Source organism: Oratosquilla oratoria, chromosome 12, assembly GCF_046742065.1.
Source record: "Oratosquilla oratoria isolate Oo_2021 chromosome 12, ASM4674206v1, whole genome shotgun sequence".
In the NCBI taxonomy this organism is placed as follows: domain Eukaryota; kingdom Metazoa; phylum Arthropoda; class Malacostraca; order Stomatopoda; family Squillidae; genus Oratosquilla; species Oratosquilla oratoria.
Genome location: NC_134788.1, coordinates 11,388,888 through 11,412,966, shown reverse-complemented (window position 1 = coordinate 11,412,966; position 24,079 = coordinate 11,388,888). Strand labels below are relative to the sequence as shown.

General features: G+C 37.0%; 1 protein-coding gene across 1 annotated transcript; it reads right to left on the bottom strand.

Annotated features, from left to right (window-relative positions):
* Positions 1 to 815: 815 nt before the first annotated feature.
* LOC143030189 (uncharacterized) lies at positions 816 to 23,599 on the bottom strand. The gene is made up of 9 exons (XM_076193352.1): positions 23,428 to 23,599; positions 18,813 to 20,798; positions 6,424 to 6,554; positions 5,686 to 5,743; positions 3,507 to 3,574; positions 2,118 to 2,312; positions 1,760 to 1,963; positions 1,275 to 1,604; positions 816 to 1,127 (listed from the first exon to the last, which is right to left on the bottom strand). Exons 2-9 carry the CDS (start codon positions 20,494 to 20,496, stop codon positions 816 to 818), a joined length of 2,982 nt encoding a protein of 993 aa, XP_076049467.1. The 5' UTR covers positions 20,497 to 20,798; positions 23,428 to 23,599.
* Between the last annotated feature and the right edge of the window lie 480 nt (positions 23,600 to 24,079).

The following is a 24,079-nucleotide window of genomic DNA, read 5'->3' as shown; positions in this document are numbered from 1 at the left end:
AATAATACAATGAGTAATAGAGCTTATATATATATATATATATATATATATATGTATATGTATATATATATGTATATATATATGTATATCTATATATATATATATATATATATATATATATATATATATGTGTGTGTGTGTGTGTGTGTGTGTGTGTGTATTCACCTTGGTCTTGGTCTTTGGATCACGTGTTGGACTCGTGATCGACAGCTATTTCCCTCCGGGAAGAGGGCTCAGAGAACGTATGACCGATCTATGGGTAATGCTATGACCTTACACACACACACACACACCCCTAACTCCCCGCCCACGAGAGTCAGAGTAACGACCCGAAGCGCAGCGATACCGAAATAATTTCGGCCCTGGGCAGGATTCGAACCAGGTACTGCGAGCACCACCGTACTTGGCAGTCCAGTGCTCTATCGTGTGTGTGTGTGTGCTTTTATATATCTCTCTACGTATATCTCTACTACATAAGATCTTAACACAGGAGCACCATTTCCATAGAAATCTCCATCCCACAGTTAACAGTGCCCTAGGTTTCTATGCGATCAATATATTGAGGGTTATAGTGACATTCCTACTGACCAGTCTCGCGTTTTTTCTTTCCTTTTCTGATTAGAGACGGATCTTACTCAACAATAAATCCTGATAACATTGAGCTTCTTTACCACTTCCATGGCTACAACTTCAGATATTGTCCCCAAGGATACCTAAAGAGCTGGTTACTCCTGACAAAATACAAAATGCTCTAATGTATGAGCCACCATATCAATTTGGATATATTCTTTTTTGAGAGAAAGACATCTCTTAGGTCACAATGGGAAGGGTTCACTTATATGTGGGTCATTGTGTGTTTTTTTGAGATCATACTTTTGTGAGAAAGCTGCAACACATAGCTCACATTGGAAAGGCTTCTCTCCTGTGTGGGTCACCATATGGTTTTTGAGGGTCCCCTTCCCTGTAAAAGCTGTTTCACATATATCACACTGGAAAGGCTTCTCTCCTGTGTGTGTTCTCATATGCATTTTGAGATGAGTCTTCCTTGAAAAGGCTACATCACATTGGTCATATTGGAAAGGCTTCTCTCCTGTGTGGGTCATCAAATGCATTTTGAGAGAACTATTCTGTGAAAAGGCTGCATTACATTGGTCACAATGAAAAGGCTTCTCTCCTGTGTGGGTCATCATATGCATTTTGAGAGAACTATTCCGCGAAAAGGCTGCATCACATAGGTCATAATGAAAAGGCTTCTCTCCTGTGTGGGTCATCACATGTCCTTTGAGAGAACTCTTCTGTGAAGAGGCAGCATCACACAGGTCACATTTGAAAGGTTTCTCTCCTGTGTGGGTCATCACATGCCCATTCAGAGTGTCCTTCTTTGAGAAAGTTGCATCACATAGGTCACACTGGAAAGGCTTCTCTCCTGTGTGGGTTATCGTATGGTTTTTCAGCTTAACCTTCTCTGAGAAAGCTGTTTCACATATATCACACTGGAAAGATTTCTCTCCTGTGTGAGTCATCATATGTCTTTTGAGATTGTCTTTCTCAGAGAAAGTTGCATCACACAGGTCACACTGGCAAGGCTTTTCTCCTGTGTGGGTCATCACGTGGTTTTTGAGAGTACCCTTTTTTGAGAAAGCTGCATCACATAGGCCACAATTGAATGGCTTCTCTCCTGTGTGGGTTCTCTATATGCATTTCAAGGTGATTTTTTTCTTGAGAAAGCTGCATCACATAAGTCACACTGGAAAGGTTTTTCTCCTGTGTGGGTCATATGTTTTTTGAGCTTGCCTTTCCCTGAAAAAGCTGTTTCACATATATCACACTGGAAAGGCTTCTCTCCTGTGTGTATTCTCATATGTATTTTGAGATGACCCCTCCTTGAGAAGGTTGTATCACATAAGTCACACTGGAAAGGCTTCTCTCCTGTGTGGGTCATCATATGGCTTTTAAGAGTATCCTTCACAGAAAAAGATGCATCACATTGGTCACACTGGAAAGGCTTCTCTCCTGTATGGGTCCTCACATGCCTTTTTAATTAAACAATTTTTCCTTGAGAAGGCTGCATCACATTGGTCACACTGGAAAGGCTTCTCTCCTGTGTGGGTCCTCACATGTATTTTGAGATGCTCCTTAATTGAGAAAGCTGCTTCACATACACCACACAGAAATGGCTTCTTTCCTCTGTGGGTCATATGCTGTTTGAGACCACCCTTCTCTGAGAAAGCTGCATCATATTGGCCACATTGGAACGGTTTCTCTCCTGTGTGGGTCATCATATGGCTACTGAGACTATTCTTTGGTGAGAGCTAAATCATATAGGGTAAACTGAAAAAGATTATCTCCCATATGGGTCATCACATGCCTTTTCAGATTACTCGTCTGCGAAAATTGCATCACACAGGCCACACTGGAAAAGCTTTTCTCCTGTGTGGGTTATAATATGATGTTTGAGATTTCTTTTAAACTGTGAGAAACCTATATTGCATATGTCAAATTGGAAAGGCTTCTCTCCTGCATGGGCTACACATAATTTTTAAGGCTAATCTTTACAAAGCTGAATCACATATCACTCTGTAAAGGTTTCTCTCTTGTGTGGCTCATTATATATCTTCTGAGACTGCACTTTGCTGAGAAAGCTGCATCACATTCATCACATTATAAAGGCTTCTCACCTGTGTGGTTCTTCACATGCTTTATGAAATCATGCCTGTGCGAAAGCAAACCTGATTAACTGGAATGGAGTAACAATGAATTCAAATGCTAAAGGGTCTTCCAAAACAAACATCCCCATGTAATAAAATCATGTGACTTACCATCAGCATATTAGCATAATGGGAAGAATTATGGGTGAATCACTATCATATACATGCATGTGCACCTGACACTAACCTAACCAATTAACAATGTAGTGTCTTGCTACATTGCTTCTGACCGAGGACAGTGTTCAGGGTACAGGGATGACCCATCATCCATGAAGAGCTAATATGAAGAGAAAAGGGCGGAGAGGAGTGGATTGGGCATGAGTAGGTGCCTTTGACTTAGCCACTTCTCTTGTAAGGGCAAAAAAGCTCTTGGTATATATAGTAAGCCTTCAAACTCAGAATCCACTTGTGAAATGGAGCAGAATATGGTATTGGTTAGCATAGTCAAAGTGCTAAGATTGTGTACCCAATCAATAAGTATTTCACAAGATCTGGTACCTGATTTATATGCTCATACTTATTGACTGGGCATTACCCAGGAAATAATCTAAATCTTATTTAGAAAGAAGTAAATAAGGTAGAACTTAGGGGACTTCATGTTTGAAATTTGGCAGTATATCAATAATGATTAATGCCTTATATATATATATATATTTTTTTTTTATAAAAGATTCATTCATCATGTATTGCACTCTCAATACATGTATTTTTAAAATATTTATTTTCAATATCCTATGTGATCTCTAGAAGCAAGATTTTTCTGCCATACATTAAAATATCATTAAAATAAATGATTACCCTCTTAATTTGGTCTCCATGGCAAACAGAAGGTTTTGTACATGTGATTCCACAGGAAAATTCATGACCTATAAAAATATACCAAAAAAATTAAGTCCTTAAAATTCATTTATGCATCATTTTCATTCACTCATTTTTATGATCCCAGCCAACCTGGTGTTTCTGTTAGGCTGAATTTTCTGATTATTTGCTACTTTTGAAATAAATTAATAAATAAAAATATTTTTGTTTTGCTTTTTAAAACTGTTGTTACTATGAAGAAATGTGCCACCTGAAATCAGTGCCTTAGGCTGCTGCCTAATTTGCCTACATGGTAGCACTGGCCCTGCCAAATACGCTTTAAACAATTGGTTTTACATAATTTAATTGAACTTAAATAACACACAGAATGGCCTCACTGTAATCAATATTATAATTAAAATACAGACTATTATCAACATAGATTAAATTGCAATTCAGAAAATTAAACCCATCAACTGTGCTTGCTATTGATACATGTTAATTACATAAGTTAATCCTCACCCTTATCCTTCTCTTGACTTCCTACTTTTTAATCTGTACCTCTATGATTTATTGGGAATAAACAGCCATTGTTAATAATGTACAATCCAGTCGATTGATTCCAGTTACATACACACATTTATTTGCAACTTCAAAGAATTACTGCTTTAATAGTAGCATACATATTGGAGAATAGTCTTCATTAAAAATGTACAATGATCAATTCCAATTAAATATCCACATTTATTAGTCACTTCAAAGAATACTGAATTAATATTAGTTGAATTTTGGTGCATTGGATTGATATATCATATTTCCATAAATCAAAATTTCAACAGTTTACCTCATATAACTCTTAACTTAAGATTGTATATATTTTCATACGTGAACATGAAAATAATATGTGGATTTCAACATTTGAAATTAGATTATTTTGTCATATGTTGAGTATTTTTTTTTTATCATATCTGTATGCAGCTTTCATGGCCTGATAATTGATGAATTCCTTTTTGATCAGGTACTCGACCAATATGTATTTCATTAAAGACTGTAAGCTCTTGCTAGCATATTTCTATGGGAACAAGCAAACCCTACTTTGCATTTTATGCCATCATAATTGCATTTGATTTGAAGAATATTGTGTTTTCCCATGAATTATGTACTGGCATTAAAAACAAAAGCAAAATATATAACAAAGTTATTGCATACTTTTATAATTTTTTTCCAGTTTTTATTCTACAGATCTTGGATATCATTCCAGTATTACACACACATTTTTCACTGCTAGCATTTTTTATTTTTGTAATTCAAAGATCTACATGTATGCATGTATGTATGTATATATATATATATATATATATATATATATATATATATATACACAAATATATATATATATATATATATATATATATATATATATATACACATATATATATACACATATATATATACATACAGTATATATTTCCTCTGGAAAGGTTACATTAAGTTAGGTTAGGATAGGATTGATTAGTAGTTATTGAACAATTTAGAATTCATGTTATATATCTGTTTGCATAAATTCTATCAGAATTTGTTGATTATGAATAGTTTTAAGTAAAAATGGCAGCAATATACTCATTTTGACTGACCACAATTGTCCAATCTCAAAGGATTTCACATTGACCAATTAAATACCATATCCTTGAATGTTACTGGTTGGAAGCTGGATACAAATAAAGGATATGGTTCATTCACATTCAAGACAAGGAAACTGTGGAAGTTTGGTTAAAAAAAAAAAAAAAAAAAGTCTATTCTTAGTTTGGTACTAAATTTATATAATTTGAGAGCATCGTGACTCCAGGGTTGAGAAAGTGGACCTAAACATTTATAAACAACAAGACTCTTCAGAGAAAACACCAAAGTAGTTATGAACGTAGAAATACTATACCTGTATTTACGTGAGATGGAATTCAACACATACAGTGAGAGTTCCGAAGTTTCTTACCATAATTATCATCCTACCTGACCAAGCTCTGTCCATTGTTATTTGGACACTGGTTTGTACAACCGTACAATGTACATTACCATGTGTTTACAAAATTTTAAATATAAAAATTGAGCTTGTGCCATAAAGCCAACAGGAAGACCAGGGAGTGTTACTATAGCATGACATCTACCACCATATGTCACCTACCCAGGTGCAGCCTGAGGTTTGCCGCATGACCCATGTTCCTCCAGGACACTCCCCGCACCTGTCCATTAAACATGTGATTTGCCAAAATCCATAAAATATGTGACCTGTCCACGTGACCTGACTATATAAAAGGAAGCAAATGGAGCTCCTAAATCAGATTCCTCCTCTGCTAAAATAGTTACCATTGATTGAGGGTACTCAAAATGTTGCTGAAGGAGTTTTACAGAAGAGTCATTCTGACAGATGCAGCAATAGGCTTTTTAAGAGAGCACAACCTAACCTAACCTACGATGTACGAAGTGTGTATCGCTAGAATAAATGTATGGTAATGTATGATAACATGCTTATTTCCACCTTTCTTCCTTTAATATGAATGTAATTAGAAATGCAATTATATTATCTAAGGCATTCCTAGGATATGTACAAATTATGTGTTTATCGTTAAAATAAATGTATGGAAATGTGTGATATCCATGAGGGATGGATAACGCAGTGGTAGGTCTCACGCTGCAGTAGTAATGGGAGGTACATCTCACACTATAGTGTAGTAGATCTCATGGTATGGTAACTCGAATTTATATATTTACTCATACGTTGACAAAAACTACAAATTAAATGTTTTTTTTAAGTGATTCATATGAGGCCTCCGGTGGTAAAGGGTCGACATCGCCAAATCAACAATTTGGGGTTAGCCCTAGAAAATTATCGAGAGATCCATTTTCTATGATTTCCACATACTGGCCTAGCAATATCTTGTGTCAAGATGACACAAGAAAACTTTTTTGACTTTGGTGCACAACAGGCGCATGTAACTAAAGCCAGGGTGTAAGGGTCTGGCTTCAAAGATGCCAAAATGTTTGTGGTCAACTCTGACAAAAAGGCAGGGTTCAAAATCAAGAATGGTTATGGGACTTGTGAGCCCACCTTTGTGAAGCTGCAAAAGGGGAAGCAGAGCGAGTACGATGCTCAAAACTTCTTTTTCCTACCTGGTGTACCTCTTCAGCAACTGTATAAGAAGCCAATCAAGCTGACTAAAGAGAAGTTAAAAGATGTGATGGATCTAAGTCACTATGTTCACCCATCATTTAAGGATTTCTACGATGACCTTCATCGGGGACAAGAGTTCTTGTTGGAAGATGACGTCACCACCACCAGGGAGCAAGAGGACAACCCTGATGATGACATCATCGATTATGATTAACTCCCCTTCCCAATGCTTCCACTGGCCCTTACTCTGCACAAATGAGGATGTGTTTGTAGTTATTATCTGACAATGATCTATGAACCATTTGCATTGGGAACCGAGGGAAAAATACTGTAAATATGTGGTATGTTAAAATTGCCAATCTATAAAAACTCATAAAAAAATGTTTTTAGGTTTACAATGAAATGATTCATAGTGTATTTATGGTGAACAAAGAAGTTTTTAAAAATGTAAAAAAAAATTGGGTTTTCCTATTTTCATAACTGTTTTGCATACTGGGGTATGCAAATTTTGGTGTTATGATTTTCTTTTCCAACACAACATTATTGTTTTGTTTTTGTTTTTGTTTTTTTATATGGCTAGGCAAGACAAGTAAAATACATATAAACATGGATGTAATAAGTCAAGAACAATGTTCAGTATCGATAGTTCAACTTTGAACGCGTTTTACTCAAAATCAGGTATTGGCGATGTCGCCCCTTTACCTCCGGACGCCTCAGATTAAATATATACATACATGCATATATATATATATATATATATATATATAAATATATATATATATACATAATATATGCTTTGTTCCTCTGATATGTTGGTGCTCAAAATTTGGTCTTAATCCTATGTGATACGAACGTTTTATAGTATTAGCAAATCAATAATAATGTTTATGTATAATATGTGTACTGATTGGTATTGCTCATTACTGTCTGGTCCCCTTAACCCATATTTTGTCTGTGTAACTTAATGTAGAATAACATTTTAATTAGGATCACAATGGAAAAAAACTCACTTTTGTTTTTTGGTGTGCGTTATCCTCGGCAATTGTAAATGTAAGTGTAATTTCAAACTATGTGCTTTCTCTTTATCTGTATTTGCCGTATTTGATTTATTGACAAATAAACTTATCATATATATATATATATAATATATATATATATCAGTGGAGTCTGCAAGAATTTTTGCAGTCAGAGGTAAAATCAAAGATGTTATAAATATATGGTTAATGATATGAGGTTATATCAAGATACTTCAAATTATCCACATAGGCATACATTTACATGATCTACATGAGTTACATTTTGACTTTCACCAATCACTGTATTTTCCTTGCTTTTTTTTCATAAATTTGGGGGAGGGGGAGCAAATGTCCCCTTGTCCCTCCCCTGCGGATGCCCATCACACACACACACACACACACACACACACACACATTATGTAGATCTACAAAAGGCATTTGACAAAGTACCACACAAAAAATTAACAGGAAAATTAGAATCAATTGGTGGCATTGCAGGCAATTTATCAAAATGGATGGAAGACTTCCTGACTGGGAGAAAAATGAGGGTAGTAATTAGAGACAAATACTTGAAATGGGAAGAAATGATAAGTGGTGTTCCACAAGGGTCAGTACTGGCTCCAATTGTGTTTGCCATATACATAAACGACATGGACAAAAGAGTTGAATGTTATATGAATTTCTTCGCAGATGATGCAAAAATATCAAAGTATAAACATATGAGGACTGTGACTTATTACAATCAGACCTGGACACAATATGGAAATGGACTCAAAAGTGGGAGGTGAACTTTAATATCAAGAAGTGTAACATAATGGAGTTTGGTAAAAGCAAAAACAGAACTTAAAAAAAATTACAAAATTGGTGAAAATGAAATAAAAAAAGTGCACTTGGAAAGGGACCTTGGAGTAATAATCAGCAATGACATGACACTGGACATACATATAAACAAAATAGTAGGTGAAACATACAACCTACTAAGGTCAATGAAAATGGCATTTGAATACTTGGATGAAGAAATGATAAAAAAAAAAAAAAAAAAAAAAATTAGTCACATTGATTAGACCAAAACTGGAATATGCAGTGACACTATGGACACCCAGTACTGAAAAGAATATAAGGAAACTAGAAAAAATACAGAGAGCAACAACAAAATTGGCACCAGCTCTTTCCAAATTAACATACAAAGATTATTGAAACTAGAACTACCAACACTAGAGCAAAGAAGAAAAAGAGGTGATCTACTGACTAGGCTATATATAGAATCATGAAAGGAATGGAAATCCTTGACAAAAAAGATTTACTAAAAAAAATGACAATGGAAAAAAACAGAGGTCATGAAAAGAAACTCAAAAAGGACAACTATAGAAGAGATAGGAAAAAGAATAGCTTCCCACATAGAATGCTAGATCTATGGAATAACTTAGATGAAAAAAACAGTGTGTGCAAATACTATTCACGATTTTAAGAATAATCTTGATGCTGAAAGATACAATGACGGGTCACCACGAGCATAGCTCCCTTCCCGTATGATACAACTAGGTAAATACACACATGCACACACACACATATATATATATGTATATATATATATACACACACACACATGCTTATATCAATATACCAAGGGGTTTTTCTCCATTAAAAGGGAGTTAGCCAAGTGAAAAGATAAGTACCCACTCAGACCCATTCCACTCCCATCCACCACCCTTTTGTCCCTTTCGTCTTAGATCCTCATGGATGATGGGTCATCCCTGTTTCCTGACCACTGCCCTGGGTCAGAACCAATGCAACAGAACACAACACATCCACAGGAAGGCTGCTTCACTCAATTGGGTACCCCTCCTTTCTGTCACCTCATGCAGAAAAAAAAGAGAAGATGGGGAGAAAATACCTTCAGGCTGTGTCAAAATATCATTCATACAAAACTACTTCATACCCCCATCCCCTCCCTTCCTTGCATCATAGTATCAATACAAAACCATTCTACTCTCACCCCTATATCCTGCCTTCTCTTTTCCTTGTTCAACATTCACCTCTTACTCAAAGCCCTCTTTACCCCATCCATCTATCTCTTCCTTGGTCGTTCCATCAAATTCACTCCATCCACCTTTGCCTTCCACACCTCTCCTACTAATCTTTCTTCACTCAGTCTTTCCATGTGTCCATGCCATTCCAATACTCTTTCATCAGCTCTATCTGCAATCTTCTCCACTCCAGCTCTCCTCTTTTCTCATTCTATCCAACCTTGCAACCCCTACCATACTTCCTAGATATTTCTTCTCAAACACATTTAAACTTTTCCTCTCAGCCTCTTAAATTCCAAGTCTCTGCCCCATACAATGCTGTCAGCACAATCACCCCTTCATATAGCCTCTTCTTTGCAACCATTCCCAAATGCCTATTTCTCATGATACTTTTTAACCCCCCCAAGACATTTACTTGTTTCTCTCTGTCTACAACTTCAATCTCCACTCCTCCCTCTCCTGTCACATGTGACCACAAATACCTAAAATTACACACTTCCTCCAGCCTGTCTCCTTTAAGACTTAGTTCCAACTCACTGCCTTCCTCTCCCTTTGTACATCTCATCACCTTACTCTTACCCACATTTACCGTCAACTTTCTCCTATTGCATACCTTCCCAAACTCCATCACTAACCTCCTTAATCCCTCCTCTGAGCCTGCCACAAGCTCAGTGTTGTCAGTAAACAACAGCTGGCTCACTTCTCACTTTTCTCCATTTTCTTTATCCATCTCCAGTTCCCTACCTATTACCCTTGCCTTTATCTCCTGCACCACCCCATCCATGTACACACTGAAGAGCCATGGCGACATGACACATCCCTGTCTCAGAATCTCAAACCACTCATTCTCTTCATTTCCAATTCTAACACAGGCTCAAATACCATAAAAGCTCTTGATTGCTCACAGCTTTCCCCCAATCCCAGATATCTGCAAAACCTCCCACAGTACTTTTCTACCTACCCTGTCATATGCCTTTTTCCAAATCCAGAAAGACCCAATGATAACATCCCTACCTTTTGCTACTTTCTCACACATCTACCTTCCCACAAAATTCTGATCCACACAAACCCTTTCACCCACACTGTTCAACACTAATTATTTGCTCTGTTCCTCTCCTAAACCTCTCAGTTAAAACCCTCCCATATACCTTCCCAACTACACTCATCAAACTTTTCCCTCTGAAATTACTACATCCACATTTATCCCCTTTACCCTTGTAAAGCAGAACTATAAGGGCACTCCAGTTCTTTGGCACTCTACCCTCAGATAAACATACATTAAACAACCTCATTAGCCAGTCCACTATTATTGTACCTCCCTTTAGACACTTCAAGTGACACCCATCTAACCCAGGTGCCTTACCTCTCATATTTTCTTATTTCTCCTCTCCTATCACCACAATTCTTTTAATGCCTCCCACTGTTACCATTAATCCCTCCCTATCCTTCACATTCAACAGCTCTCTAAAATACTCTTCCCCTTGCTGCCTCCTTTTCTGTTAACATGTACCCACCTAAAATTTTTACCATTTCTTCTCTCCCTAACTCATTTCTCTTTCCTTCCAAAACATTTTTTATTACTTTCAAAATTTTGTCATACACACACTCCTCGTTTAACGACCTACTCGGTTAACGACAACTCGGAGTAACGACGGGCTTTATGACAGACCAATATTCGTTTAACGTAAATCTCCCGAAGTTACGACGTCGTGTACGATAATTAAGTTGGCTGAGGCAAATTTGTATGTTATAAATGAACTTGTACAGTGGATATTACCTGTGAGGTAAAGTGTTCTGAAGCTTAGGTCTACATTACCATCCTGCAAGCTGCAAAAACTACCTGGGGTACAGTATATATCGGTAGTGGTAAATTTTTAGTTTCGACCATGGGCGCAATATAGCAATAGAAAATTAATTATTAATTTTGTAAATTATAATGTATCAACGTAATATGCAATTTTGTGAGCGGAAATAAAAAAAAATGCTAAAACAGATTTCGTAAGTAACGAAGTCATGTCGGACGAATGGTATACCATGTTTGTTATGATAGATGCCGATGTCGAAGAAATGAGAGGATAAATTCGTCTAACCTAAACTAACCTGTGTTTAATAAATCATTACCTGCAAATTAAATGTCATCCGGCTCGTCCTCGTTGTCCTCGTCGTGAGAGACGTTGGCAGACAAGATGGCGTCCCGAGCCTATGCTACCGACTTCGTTCATTAGCATATTTTCTTGTAGCAAGGTATTTTTTACTTTCATTTCCGCCCACAACATTACATATTACGTTGATACATTTTAATTTACAAAATTAATAATTAATTTTCTATTGCTATATTGCGCCCATGGTCGAAACTAAAAAAATACCCCGGTATTCAATATGGAATGTCAGCATACGCGGATTTGGTCATATACGGTAATTTCAGGATCCTAACCACCGTAAATAAACAGTAAATAAAGCTTTAAGGGCAAAAACTACTTTTTCGGTGACTCGCTGACAGTTTTATTTTCTGTGGCTGTATTTTTCCATCTAGAGCATTGATTTTTTTACAGCTTAAAGATTACCTCGTGTTGTACCTGTGGTATTATTTTCATTTTTTTTCATAGAAATTTATATATTACTTTTAAAAAGTCGTACTTTTTTTAAATATAGACAAAAAAAATCGTATTCACAAAAAACTATTCAAAGAAGAAGAGTCATCTTGGTTTGAGAGTTATAAGACACCCAAAAGAGCAATACTGTATATCGCCACTTGCATATCATCAATAATAAGTTCACAGAAAAAAAAGCAATCTGAGCAATTTCTGTTCTCGAAAAAAGTACCTAAAAAAAATCGTATTTTCTATGAGCTTTTAATTAAAAGGAATTATAATATGCAGTTTTAAAGAAGACTGTTTTCTAAGTGTTATGCTACAAATAAAAATAAAATCGGAGCAATAGAACTTTAGATATAGAATTTTAAACTTTAAAAATTAAGTTTTGAGAAAACCGCACTTTTATGTTCAGGTGACAATGTACAGTACAATAATGTTTTTTTTTTCTAATACAACAATGTGTCATGTGTCCTTGCCTAACACTGATGATGTTCAAGAGGTTATACTTTCAAGGAAGCTCATTTAGGTCACCTCAGGTCACTTATATTGGGAAGGTGTGCTCACACTGGATTTTCCTCGATGTTTATATAGGCACCTGGTCCCCTTTTTTTTCTCTCATAATTACATTTCATGAAAGTATATGCAATTATGAAGGAAAAAAATACTATTCCCTCAGAGGGAAGGGCATCATTGGGCGCCACCCAACTCCTTGTCGCCAGGTTAGGCCTAGACGTCAAAGGTCAAAGCCGCCTGGCTGGTAATCTGCAGATGCAGACTCTATCGTTCTTATGGTCCTCTTCTTCCGTGGCTGGCGTGGAGATTTTCTGCTCATGTCCATCTTTTCCTTTGTTCTTCTTGTCTCAGCAGTAGAAGGGAAGCCTATATGGGTAGTGAAGCGAGTAGATTCATATCCCAGGTTGTGGTTGAGTATGGTGAGCTGAGACATAAATATCACCCTGTTCAGACCTGCAAACTTTGCTTTACTTTGATGCAGCCACAGCTTAGAGTGCAGGCCTTCATTTCTGTTTTGAATGTGGCCTTTCATGCATCTTTGTAGCAGGGCTGCAGTTGACAGGTCATGGTATATTGCCTTCACATGTCGATGAATACTTCTCTCTCTCTCTCTTTTTTTTTTCTCTCACACACACGTGCGCTGACTCGGAGAAAGGGGTAAACATACAGCCGGCAGCGTGAAAACTATCGTCCCACACTAAACAAAAAAAAATATACAAAAATAAGACAAAAAAGAGGCATAACATTAGATATTGAAGATATATGGCATCAGAGTTTAAATACCCAGAGCAGAGTCTAGTAGGCATTTAATTTTTAAAACCCACCACGACGCTCTAACGTCTGGCAGCGTTACGCACCTAACGTACTAGTATTTCGTCGAGCCACACAAATATTTTCAAAAAAATTAATATTTTCGACCGAAAAAGTAGTTTTTGCCCTTAATGTACTGTATAAAAGAGGGAAAATACACGAAAATAAAGATACATGTATTGCTGGACATTGTATATACAGTACATGTACGTATACGTATACACTTCGCTTAACGACCAATTCGGTTAACGACGGCGCGCTGGTCCCAATTGTCGTCGCTAAACGAGGAGTGGTTGTACTCCTCCCCAATTTACCTCTGTTCTCCTTTTTGCCTTTGTTATCTTTTGTTTTGATTATCTTTTTTTTTTTTGTACCTCTTATATTTTGCCACTTTCCCCCCCTTGTTATCACTGTTTCCTCTCTTCCCACTGTTAGTCCTGTCGACTCTTATTGCCCTTGTGGTCCTCCCTTATGGATCTAGAAACTCACATGCATAAAATGAGAAATATCCTCAATGAAAATACCCTACGTACCATTTATTGTAGTCTACTACTACCATACTTAAACTATTGTTCAGAAATTTGGGGTAATACTTATCAAACTAATCTTCAACGCATAATTACCTCTCAAAAAAGGGCACTGCGTATAATCTGCAATGTAGGTCGTTTGGAACATACAAGTAATTTATTTAAAAAACTAAATCTACTCAAATTCAATGACTTAATAAAGTACAAAACTGCCATTGTTATGCACCAAATCTACAATAAACACATGAATCAAAACATATTGAAATTTTACTCAACTTACGAAACTCGCTATGTGACTAGGCAAACAAACGACTTCTTTAAAACTCAATACAGAACAACCAAAAAAAAGCCAATGCTTATCTATTATAGGTGTTAACACATGGAATAAACTGGAAAAGGATTTACCTAAGACAAAATGTTTATCATCATTCAAACGATACTTAAAAAAGTCTTTAATCTATAAGTATTAGTATATTGAACACTTCAGGTCCATTTTATGGTTGTATTCATGGAGAAACTGTCATGCACTGCCCAAGTCTGCCGCTCTTTTTTTTTTCTATTCCAGCAGGTCACGGTGACCCAGATCTGCGCATTAAGCAATTATCGTCCCGTCAACAATCGACCTGACCTCTCACCTCTCACCTGACCCCCACAAGTTGCGATGCTCGCTCGTGCCCCCGATTTCTACGTGAGGTCGGAGTTAGCGGACGTCGTGACGCATGTCATTGTGTGTGTGTATATATGTGTATGCATGTATGTGTGTATATATGTGTGTAGATGTGTATGTACCATACTAACATGTAACAAAAATAAATAAATAAAAATAATTTTTTTCCTTAAGGGAGAGCAACTCCCCATAAGCTTTGCTTCTCGCTCTCCCTTTTCAACTACCAATTTTGTAAAAAAAAAAAAATGTATATATGTATGTCTAATTGTATTTAATATTGTTGAATAAACCTATAATAATAATAATAGAAACTCACATATTTTAGTTGGCGGGCCCTGCTGGCTCCAATCATTCAATTCTGTCAAGTTCTAGGCTGTCTGTTCCTCTTAGTGTTGGTTCTTTTCATTGGCAAGCTTCTATATCTCATTTCACTATATTTTTCTAAGAAAATCAAATTTCTATTTTCTTATTTCTTCTGTATTTTTCTTTAGTTAATTCTTATACAATGCACTAAAAAAAATCCTCTAAGAGCACATATGCAAGATCCTACATGAGCTTTGCAGTGACGTCGTGATTTCTTTAGTCCAATGATCTTTAAATTTATATTGAAGATCCTTCCCTTAAGGCGTGATCTTACAATCATGAACCAATTGAATTTTCTCCTCCACCCTCTCTTCAGTCAGATTCATTGTTACAAATCCATGTGGTAATACTGTTTACTTAAAATGATCTCAAGTCTCTGTATGTCTCACTTAGGTTACAAAGGAATGCCATGTCAGCAATACACTTGAGCCCCAACTGAATTTACAAATATGAATTTTATTACCTACACAAGGCAGAAAGCGGACTCAGGCAACTCACTCACTATATTATTATTTTTTTTATAAACATGTTTCATAAACACCTAATCCATAAAATGTAACTACTATCTACTACCCCACTTTCTACCTTCTTTTCTACCAGCCTCTTACACATGTTTCTCTCATCCTACTTGGCAACCAGTCCCTGAATGCTCTCTTCTTTTCTATTACTGGCTTCTTCACTTCATCATCCCACCACTCACTACCCTTCCTTCTATTCCCTCCCATCCTCCTTGTTCCATATACCATCTTTGCACACCTTGTGACTCCCTCCTTGAAATACACCCATTTCTCCTCCACTCCTACCTCTACTCTACCTTTCACCACCTCCCACTCCTCTCTCAGCTTCTTCTTGTACTCCTGCTCATTTTCCTTTCCATTTAAGTAGTTTACTCCAAGCACTTTTCTACCTTCTGTCCTTTTCCTTTTTCTCCATCTTTCCTCCACTCTCAAATTACCTTCCACCAAAAAATGATCTGATATTTCTCCACTCTGTCCCCTAGATACCACTATATAGTCCATTAATGCCTTATCAACCACCCTGTCCCATGCGTTCTTGTGCTTGACACTTTTCCTAAACACTGTGTTAGCTATCAGTTCTCTTTCTAAACACATCTCCACCATTAACTCCACTATGATTTTTAACTTGCTCTCCACACTTCTCAACCACTGTTGATTCATCCCCTACCTTAGCATTGAGATCTTCCAAAACCACTACACCGACATTTCTCACAAACCTTTCTAATTAATCATTCAAATTTACCCAAAAAGCCTCCCTTTCCCACTTTTCTCACTACCAAGCCCGTATGTGCTTACAAACAACCATATCTCCCAACCCATTTTCACCTTCATCCACATTAACCTTGAAGAAACCTCCTACCACTCCACCACATGCTTACCATTTCCTTTCTTACTAGTAGAATCAACCCATCCCTCCCTCAAACTCTCCTGACACCCTCCCAAACTCAATCACCCCTCCCTTACGGGGTGGGAGGTAACATAATGGAGGGACAGTTGCAGTACAACAAAGTAGCATTATTTCTCTTTGAGTAGATTTCATCTAACAATGACAAAATTATATGTGTCTCTGGTCCATAGGAGCACTGCATATGAGTATAGTCCCTAAAATTTCAGCTGCATACTACTGTGCAAATCATATGGATAATATGCAGCTAATACCCCAGATATGGTACACATACAATACACACACACATATATATATATATATATATACACATGTATTGTATATATGATATATATATATATATATACATACACATATTTTTGTTATTATACAATTAACATTATCCTTCATCAATTCAAGACATATGATTAGAAATAGCAGGTATAAAAAAGTAGGCATATGAATATCATTTACTAGCTTAATATGGTAGCTACATATCGGATAATTGAACATTTTTGTCAATGTTATACACCTGATTATTAAATTTTCAGACTCAATAAGTCTGAAGCTTATTTAAAAAATCATCTACACTTTTGGTGGTTGTATCTAAGGCTAAATATATCATTTTATTAGAGAGTTCATGTCAAATCTTGAACTTAGTCATCCATCCTTTGAAAGCCTTCAAATTAGTACTGTTAAGGTGTTTGGTGAATTGGTCCACTACACCTTCCAGCTCCATGGTCCTCACAAACATGCATTTCCCTCCAAGCTGCTTGAACCACTTCAGGCAAGCTTGGTCCAAGTCTATGTCACATGACTTAGCCATGGTTTTTCTAGAGTGGTGACATGAAGTAACACTTCAAGATTCCTTGTAAGGCATGTGTTCCTGGGTGACCTTGATGTCTTGCATGGTGGTCTGGGGACAGTCATAATGCTCACAGCTATGGCAGATGGTCCAGCTTTCATCAAATTCTAAATTCTTAAAAAAAAAAATTCCTATAAGGTTAGGAGTCTCTCTACTCTCTGAGGGAGAGTTAGGGTCATAGAAACAATCACTAAGACAAAGTAAGGCATCAACACTCCCTACAACAGTAGTGACAACAAAAAAGGCAATTGTTTTCACATGTTAAGAGCACAGCCCATGTAGATATAGAGTAGTGATGTTGAGTGGCCTATAGGTGCAGGCCATCCCTGGATCACACAAGACCTTCTAGCAAAACAGTGTTTGTGTCAGGATTGCATGATGTCATATGATGTTTCTCATAACTTACGCTGTTTACTAGAATCTGACTTACATCCTGCAAGCTAGTGGAACAATGAATGTAGGCCATTTCACTGCATGGATTTTTGACAATTTAACATAAAAACAGATTTTATTTAATTTCAGCCATACTGCTTAAACAGAATAATGACACCTGCTGAACAATAATACAATGAATAATAGAGTTTATATATATATATGTACAGTATATATATATTTATATATATATATATATATACATATATATACATATATATATATATACATATATATACATATATATATGTATATATATATATATACATGTAGATATATATCTATCCATGTATACATTTCTTTACTACATAAGATCTTAACACTAGAGCACTGTCTCCATAGAAATCTCCATCCCACAGTTAACAGTGCAGGTTTTTATGCAATCAATATGTTGAGGATTCTAGTGACATTCCTACTGACCAGTCTCATGGCATTTTTTTCTCTCCTTTTGTGTTAGAGATAGATCTCACTCAACAATAAATGCTGATAACACTGAGGTTCTTTAAAACTTCTGTGACTACAGCTTCAGAATGATATTGTCCCCAAGGATATAAGAGCTGGTTACGGTTACTCCTGACAAAATAATCTCATGTACAAGTCATCACATGAATTTTGACATTTCCTATTCTTCAGAGAAATACATCACATAGGTTAACCCATTCAACTCCGATGACAAGATGTCTTGTCATTTGGTCAAATAAAACAAAAAATCATAAAACACCAAAATGTTTGATCAAACACCAGAAAAATATGACGTCAGTCCTCGCTTCGCTCGCAGCGAAGCGAGGACTGACGTCATATTTTTCTGGTGTTTGATCAAACATTTTGGTGTTTTATGATTTTTTGTTTTATTTGACCAAATGACAAGACATCTTGTCATCGGAGTTGAATGGGTTAAAACAGGTTTGTTTCCCTTATATGTGGGTCATCATGTGTCTTTTGAGATCACACTTTTGTGAGAAAGCTGCAACACACAGCTCACACTGAAAAGGCTTCTCTCCTGTATGGGTCTTCATGTGCCTTTTGAGATTACCTTTCTCTGAGAAAGCTGCATCACATAGGTCACATTGGAAAGGCTTTTCTCCTGTGTGGGTCATCATATGGTTTTTGAGGGTCCCCTTCCCTGTAAAAGCTGTTTCACATATATCACACTGGAAAGGCTTCTCTCCTGTGTGTGTTCTCATATGCATTTTGAGATGAGTCTTCCTTGAAAAGGCTACATCACATTGGTCACATTGGAAAGGCTTCTCTCCTGTGTGGGTCATCATATGCATTTTGAGAGAACTATTCCGTGAAAAGGCTGCATCACATTGGTCACAATGAAAAGGCTTCTCTCCTGTGTGGGTCATCATATGCATTTTGAGAGAACTATTCCGTGAAAAGGCTGCATCACATAGGTCACAATGAAAAGGTTTCTCTCCTGTGTGGGTCATCACATGCCCTTTGAGAGAACTCTTCTGTGAGAAGGCTGCATCACACAGGTCACACTTGAAAGGCTTCTCTCCTGTGTGGGTCATCACATGCCCTTTGAGAGTACCCTTCTTTGAGAAAGCTGCATCACATAGGTCACACTGGAAAGGCTTCTCTCCTGTGTGGGTCATCATATGGTTTTTCAGCTTAACCTTCTCTGAGAAAGCTGCATCACACAGGTCACACTGAAAAGGTTTCTCTCCTGTGTGAGTCATCATATGCCTTTTGAGATTGCCCTTCTCAGAGAAAGTTGCATCACACAGGTCACACTGGAAAGGCTTTTCTCCTGTGTGGGTCATCATGTGGTTTTTAAGATTACCCTTCTCTGAGAAAGCTGTTTCACATATATCACATTGGAAAGGTTTCACTCCTGTGTGGGTCATCACATGCCATTTGAGAGAACTCTTATGTGAGAAGGCTGTATCACACAAGCCACACTGGAAAGGCTTCTCTCCTGTGTGGGTCCTCACATGCCCTTTGAGTGAACTCTTCTGTGAGAAGGCTGCATCACACAAGCCACACTTGAAAGGCTTCTCTCCTGTATGGGTCCTCACATGCCCTTTGAGAGTACCCTTTTCTGAGAACGCTGCATCACATAGGCCACACTGGAAAGGCTTCTCTCCTGTGTGAGTCATCATATGGATTTTGAGCTTGCCCTTCTCTGAGAAAGCTGTTTCACATATATCACACTGGAAAGGTTTCTCTCCTGTGTGGGTTCTCATATGTAATTTGAGATGATTCTTTCTTGAGAAAACTGCATTACATAGGTCACATTGGAAAGGCTTCTCTCCTGTATGGGTCATCACATGGTTTTTAAGACTATTCTTCACAGAAAAAGCTGCATCACACTGGTCACACTGGAAAGGCTTCTCTCCTGTGTGGGTCCTCACATGCCTTTTGAGATGATCCTTCCTTGAGAAAGCTTTATCACATAGGCCACAATGGAATGGCTTCTCTCCTATGTGGGTCATCAAATGCTTTTGGAGAGAATTCTTCCATGAAAAGGCTGCATCATCTATTTCACATTGGAAAGATTTCTCTCCTGTGTGGGTCATCAAATGGTTTTGGAGAGGATTCTTCCATGAAAAGGCTGCATCACTTAGGGCACACTGGAAAGGCTTTTCTTCTGTGTTGGACATCACATGATATTTGAGATTTCTTTTATGCTATGTAATAAAGCTGCACTGCATATGCGAACTGGAAATGATTCTCTCTTGTGTGGGTCATCAAATGGTTTTTAAAACTATTCTTGACAGAGGAAGCTGCATCACAGGTCACTCTGAAAGGGCTTCTCTCCTGTGTGGGTCAATATATGTCTTTTTAGACAAGTTTTCAATGAGAAAGCTGCTTCACATTGATCACATTATAACAACTTGTCACCTGTATGGCTCCTCTCTTGCTTTTTGAAATGATGCCTTTGTGGAAGTAAACATCTGATTGGCTGGAATGAAGTGATAATGAATATTGTAAAACTACAAGGTTTTTCCAAAAGAAGTCTACTCATATAACAATGTTGTGTGACTTATCATCAGCATATTTGTGTAATGGGAAGAATTATGGGTGAATAACTATCATATACATACATGTGCACTCTGAGACACTAACCTAACCAATTAACAATGTAGTAAGTCTTCAAACTTGGAACCCACTTGTGAAATGAAATAGAAAATGGCAATATTGTGTAGCCCACTGGTGTGAATATTTTTACAGAAACAAACAAATCCTACTTTATATTTTCCTGCCATCATAAGTGCATTTAATATTGAAAAATGTTATGTTTTCCAATGTATGACATGCTTATACTTTTTTCATGAACAAAATAATAATAACTGATCTTTGGAAAGCAAATTGCAAAACAAATATTTTGCATACTTTGGTTATTTGTCCAATTTGTATACTATGGAACTTGTTGATTACTGGTACACACAATTTTGGTGTTATACCAGTATCAGTATTTGTTTAGTTTTGTCTCACTCTCACAGCAATTTGTATGTTTTTACCACCTATATTAAGACAACTCCAACACCTTTTCTTTGTAACGCTTTTACTGCAATTTAATTTCAAGAAATCATGAAAAAATAATTCCCACAACCTTACCACCTGCTGCCCACCACTGAAGAAGTGTCCTGGCAATTTTTACATTTGTTGCATCTATATTATAACAATTCCAACAACTTTACTTAATAATGTTTTTCCTGCAATTAATAGGGATGACTTAAAAATAATCCCTGCAAAATTTCTGCCTGCTACCCGCCATCAAAGTGGTATTATGGCTGTCCAGTCATGGTTATCCCCTGTGCAAGGTGTACTGTACAGTCACTCAAAAAAGTATCAGTTGGAGGATTTGCCTGTTTATGGGAGATGAGTGAAACAACAGAATCAATGTTGCTGTACATGGTAGTCGTGACAGAGTTGCGCCCTACCTTTTTCCCCCCGTTAAAATATATGGTGTAGAATTAGCATTTAATGTGTGAAGATGTGATAAGATTGAAGGTAATTATATCTGCACTGACAAGAATTGGTATTTTATCATTACCAAAATAACACACACACACACACTTGTGTTTCTCTTGTCCCAGTTTGGAGAGGACTTACTAAACTGGGACAAAAGAAACACAAGAGGACATGGAAAGAAAGAAAAAGAAAAAAAAAACAACAACAACAACATAGCTACAGAAGAGAACTGAATAAAAACAGTTTTCCACATAGAGTAGTGGACACTTGGAACCAACTGGACAATGAAATAGTATGCGCAAAAACCATTCATGAGTTTAAAAGGAAACTAGACACTGCGAGATACAAAGGCAGGACACCATGAGCATAGCTCCCCTTCCCGCAAAATAGAACTAGGTAGATACCAGAACATATGCAATAGATATTGCCACACCACAACATGTTTTCAGCCTAGACAATGCTACAGGCTCCTCTCTATATGGCAACCCCTACCTGTCACTCTCTCAACCCTCGCCTTCCCAGAGGGGCAGCCATTCACCCTATAATAAAACACTCCACAGCTCCTTCGCAGTTAACAGGTTGTTCCTTTGAATATAACATTTGTGTAATATATAAACTTAAATATAATTTTAATATTTTAGATGTCTTCACTGAATGCTGCTATAATGAAGAAACACATGTATAAAGTACAAAGCTAAAGGAAACACTGGTGCATTGATACACAGGCATACCAACAGTTTCCAAGTCTGTTGAACAATGTACTTATGTCCCATATGATTTCTTACCAATATACTTTTTAGTAACTGTACATGGTCATGTAGATCAAGTAGGCTAGCTTTAGTTTGGGTAGGTAGGTTAGGTTAGAACAGGGAGAAAAACACATTTGAAAAAAGAAAAAGAAAAATAGTGTATGATCCTCATGACAGAAGTGGTGCTTTGAACCATGGCAGGAAAGTTACAGGAATGACTTTTTTACCACTCTCTAATATTAATTTCTGGAAAAAGCTACTAAGGAAAGTTGTTGGAGTTATCATAATACAGATGGACAAAGTATACAATTAGCTGTGCAAGTGGGTGAGACAAATCATCACAAATTCCCCAGTATCATGCAAACACATTTTTCACTTCTTTGATTATCGCATTTCAAAGTTCTAGTTTTTCTATGAAATGGTTAGGTTAGGATAAATTAGGGTATATTGGACAATATGCATTTCATGTTAAATATCAATGTATGCATGATTCTGGAATTTTACCATAGTTTCCAGTCAGAAAATAACAGCAATACTTGCATTTTGATTTAACCAAAACTGTCCAATCTCAAGGGGATTCATCATACATTAATCTGATGAATACCATTCCCCTGAATATTATTGATTATAAGCTGGGTACAAATAGAGGATAGGGTTAATCTATATTCAAGGAAACAGAGTAAGGTTGAAAAAAAAAGCTAATCGCCTGGTAATACAAATTCTATCATTTGAAAGCATGGGAAAGTGGATCTAAACCATAAAAAACACAATTTCTCTCGGTGGGAAAAGGCCAAAGCAAATGTACACGTAGGAACACTTCATTTCATGGAATACTAAATCTACAAGAGGAGTCACAAAGTTTCTTACCATAATCACCATGCTACCTGACCAAATTTATTAGCCCTAATATCTTGACTATTTTTATTTGAACACAGGTCCGTATAGCTCAAACAAACGAGATAACCCTACATTTAGTACCTTGTGTTTACAATTTTCTAAATGTAAACATATAGGTTGTGCCATACAAGCGAGATACAGAAAGCGCATAACACGAAATAATATTTTAAGTCATACGCAGGGCCCCGACAAGCAGAGGGGCATGGGGGGGGGGGGGACAATGATCGGGGCGACACGTTTTTTATTTGGAGGGGGGGGCGGCACTTTTGGTGAAAAGAATGTAAAACAAATTCCCCCAATGTACTTTTAATGCATGATTTATCTATCATGAGTCGTGTGTATAAACGTTGTTTTGCGGATGAATGTTACATGTGAATCGTGCTAGTGACTATCAGATGTGGAAGGTGGAGGTAGTGGTGGTGTGGAAGGGGGGGTGGGTCAATTTTCGACTCGCCCCGGGGCGGCATTTGCTCATGTCGGGGCCCTGGTCATACGGGAACAAAAACTATTCATTGAAGTTATTTTATATTTTTCATTAAAGTAATAAGGCTGAGAGTAACATTATTCTGTTACTCAATATTATACACACACACACACACACACATATATATATATGTATATA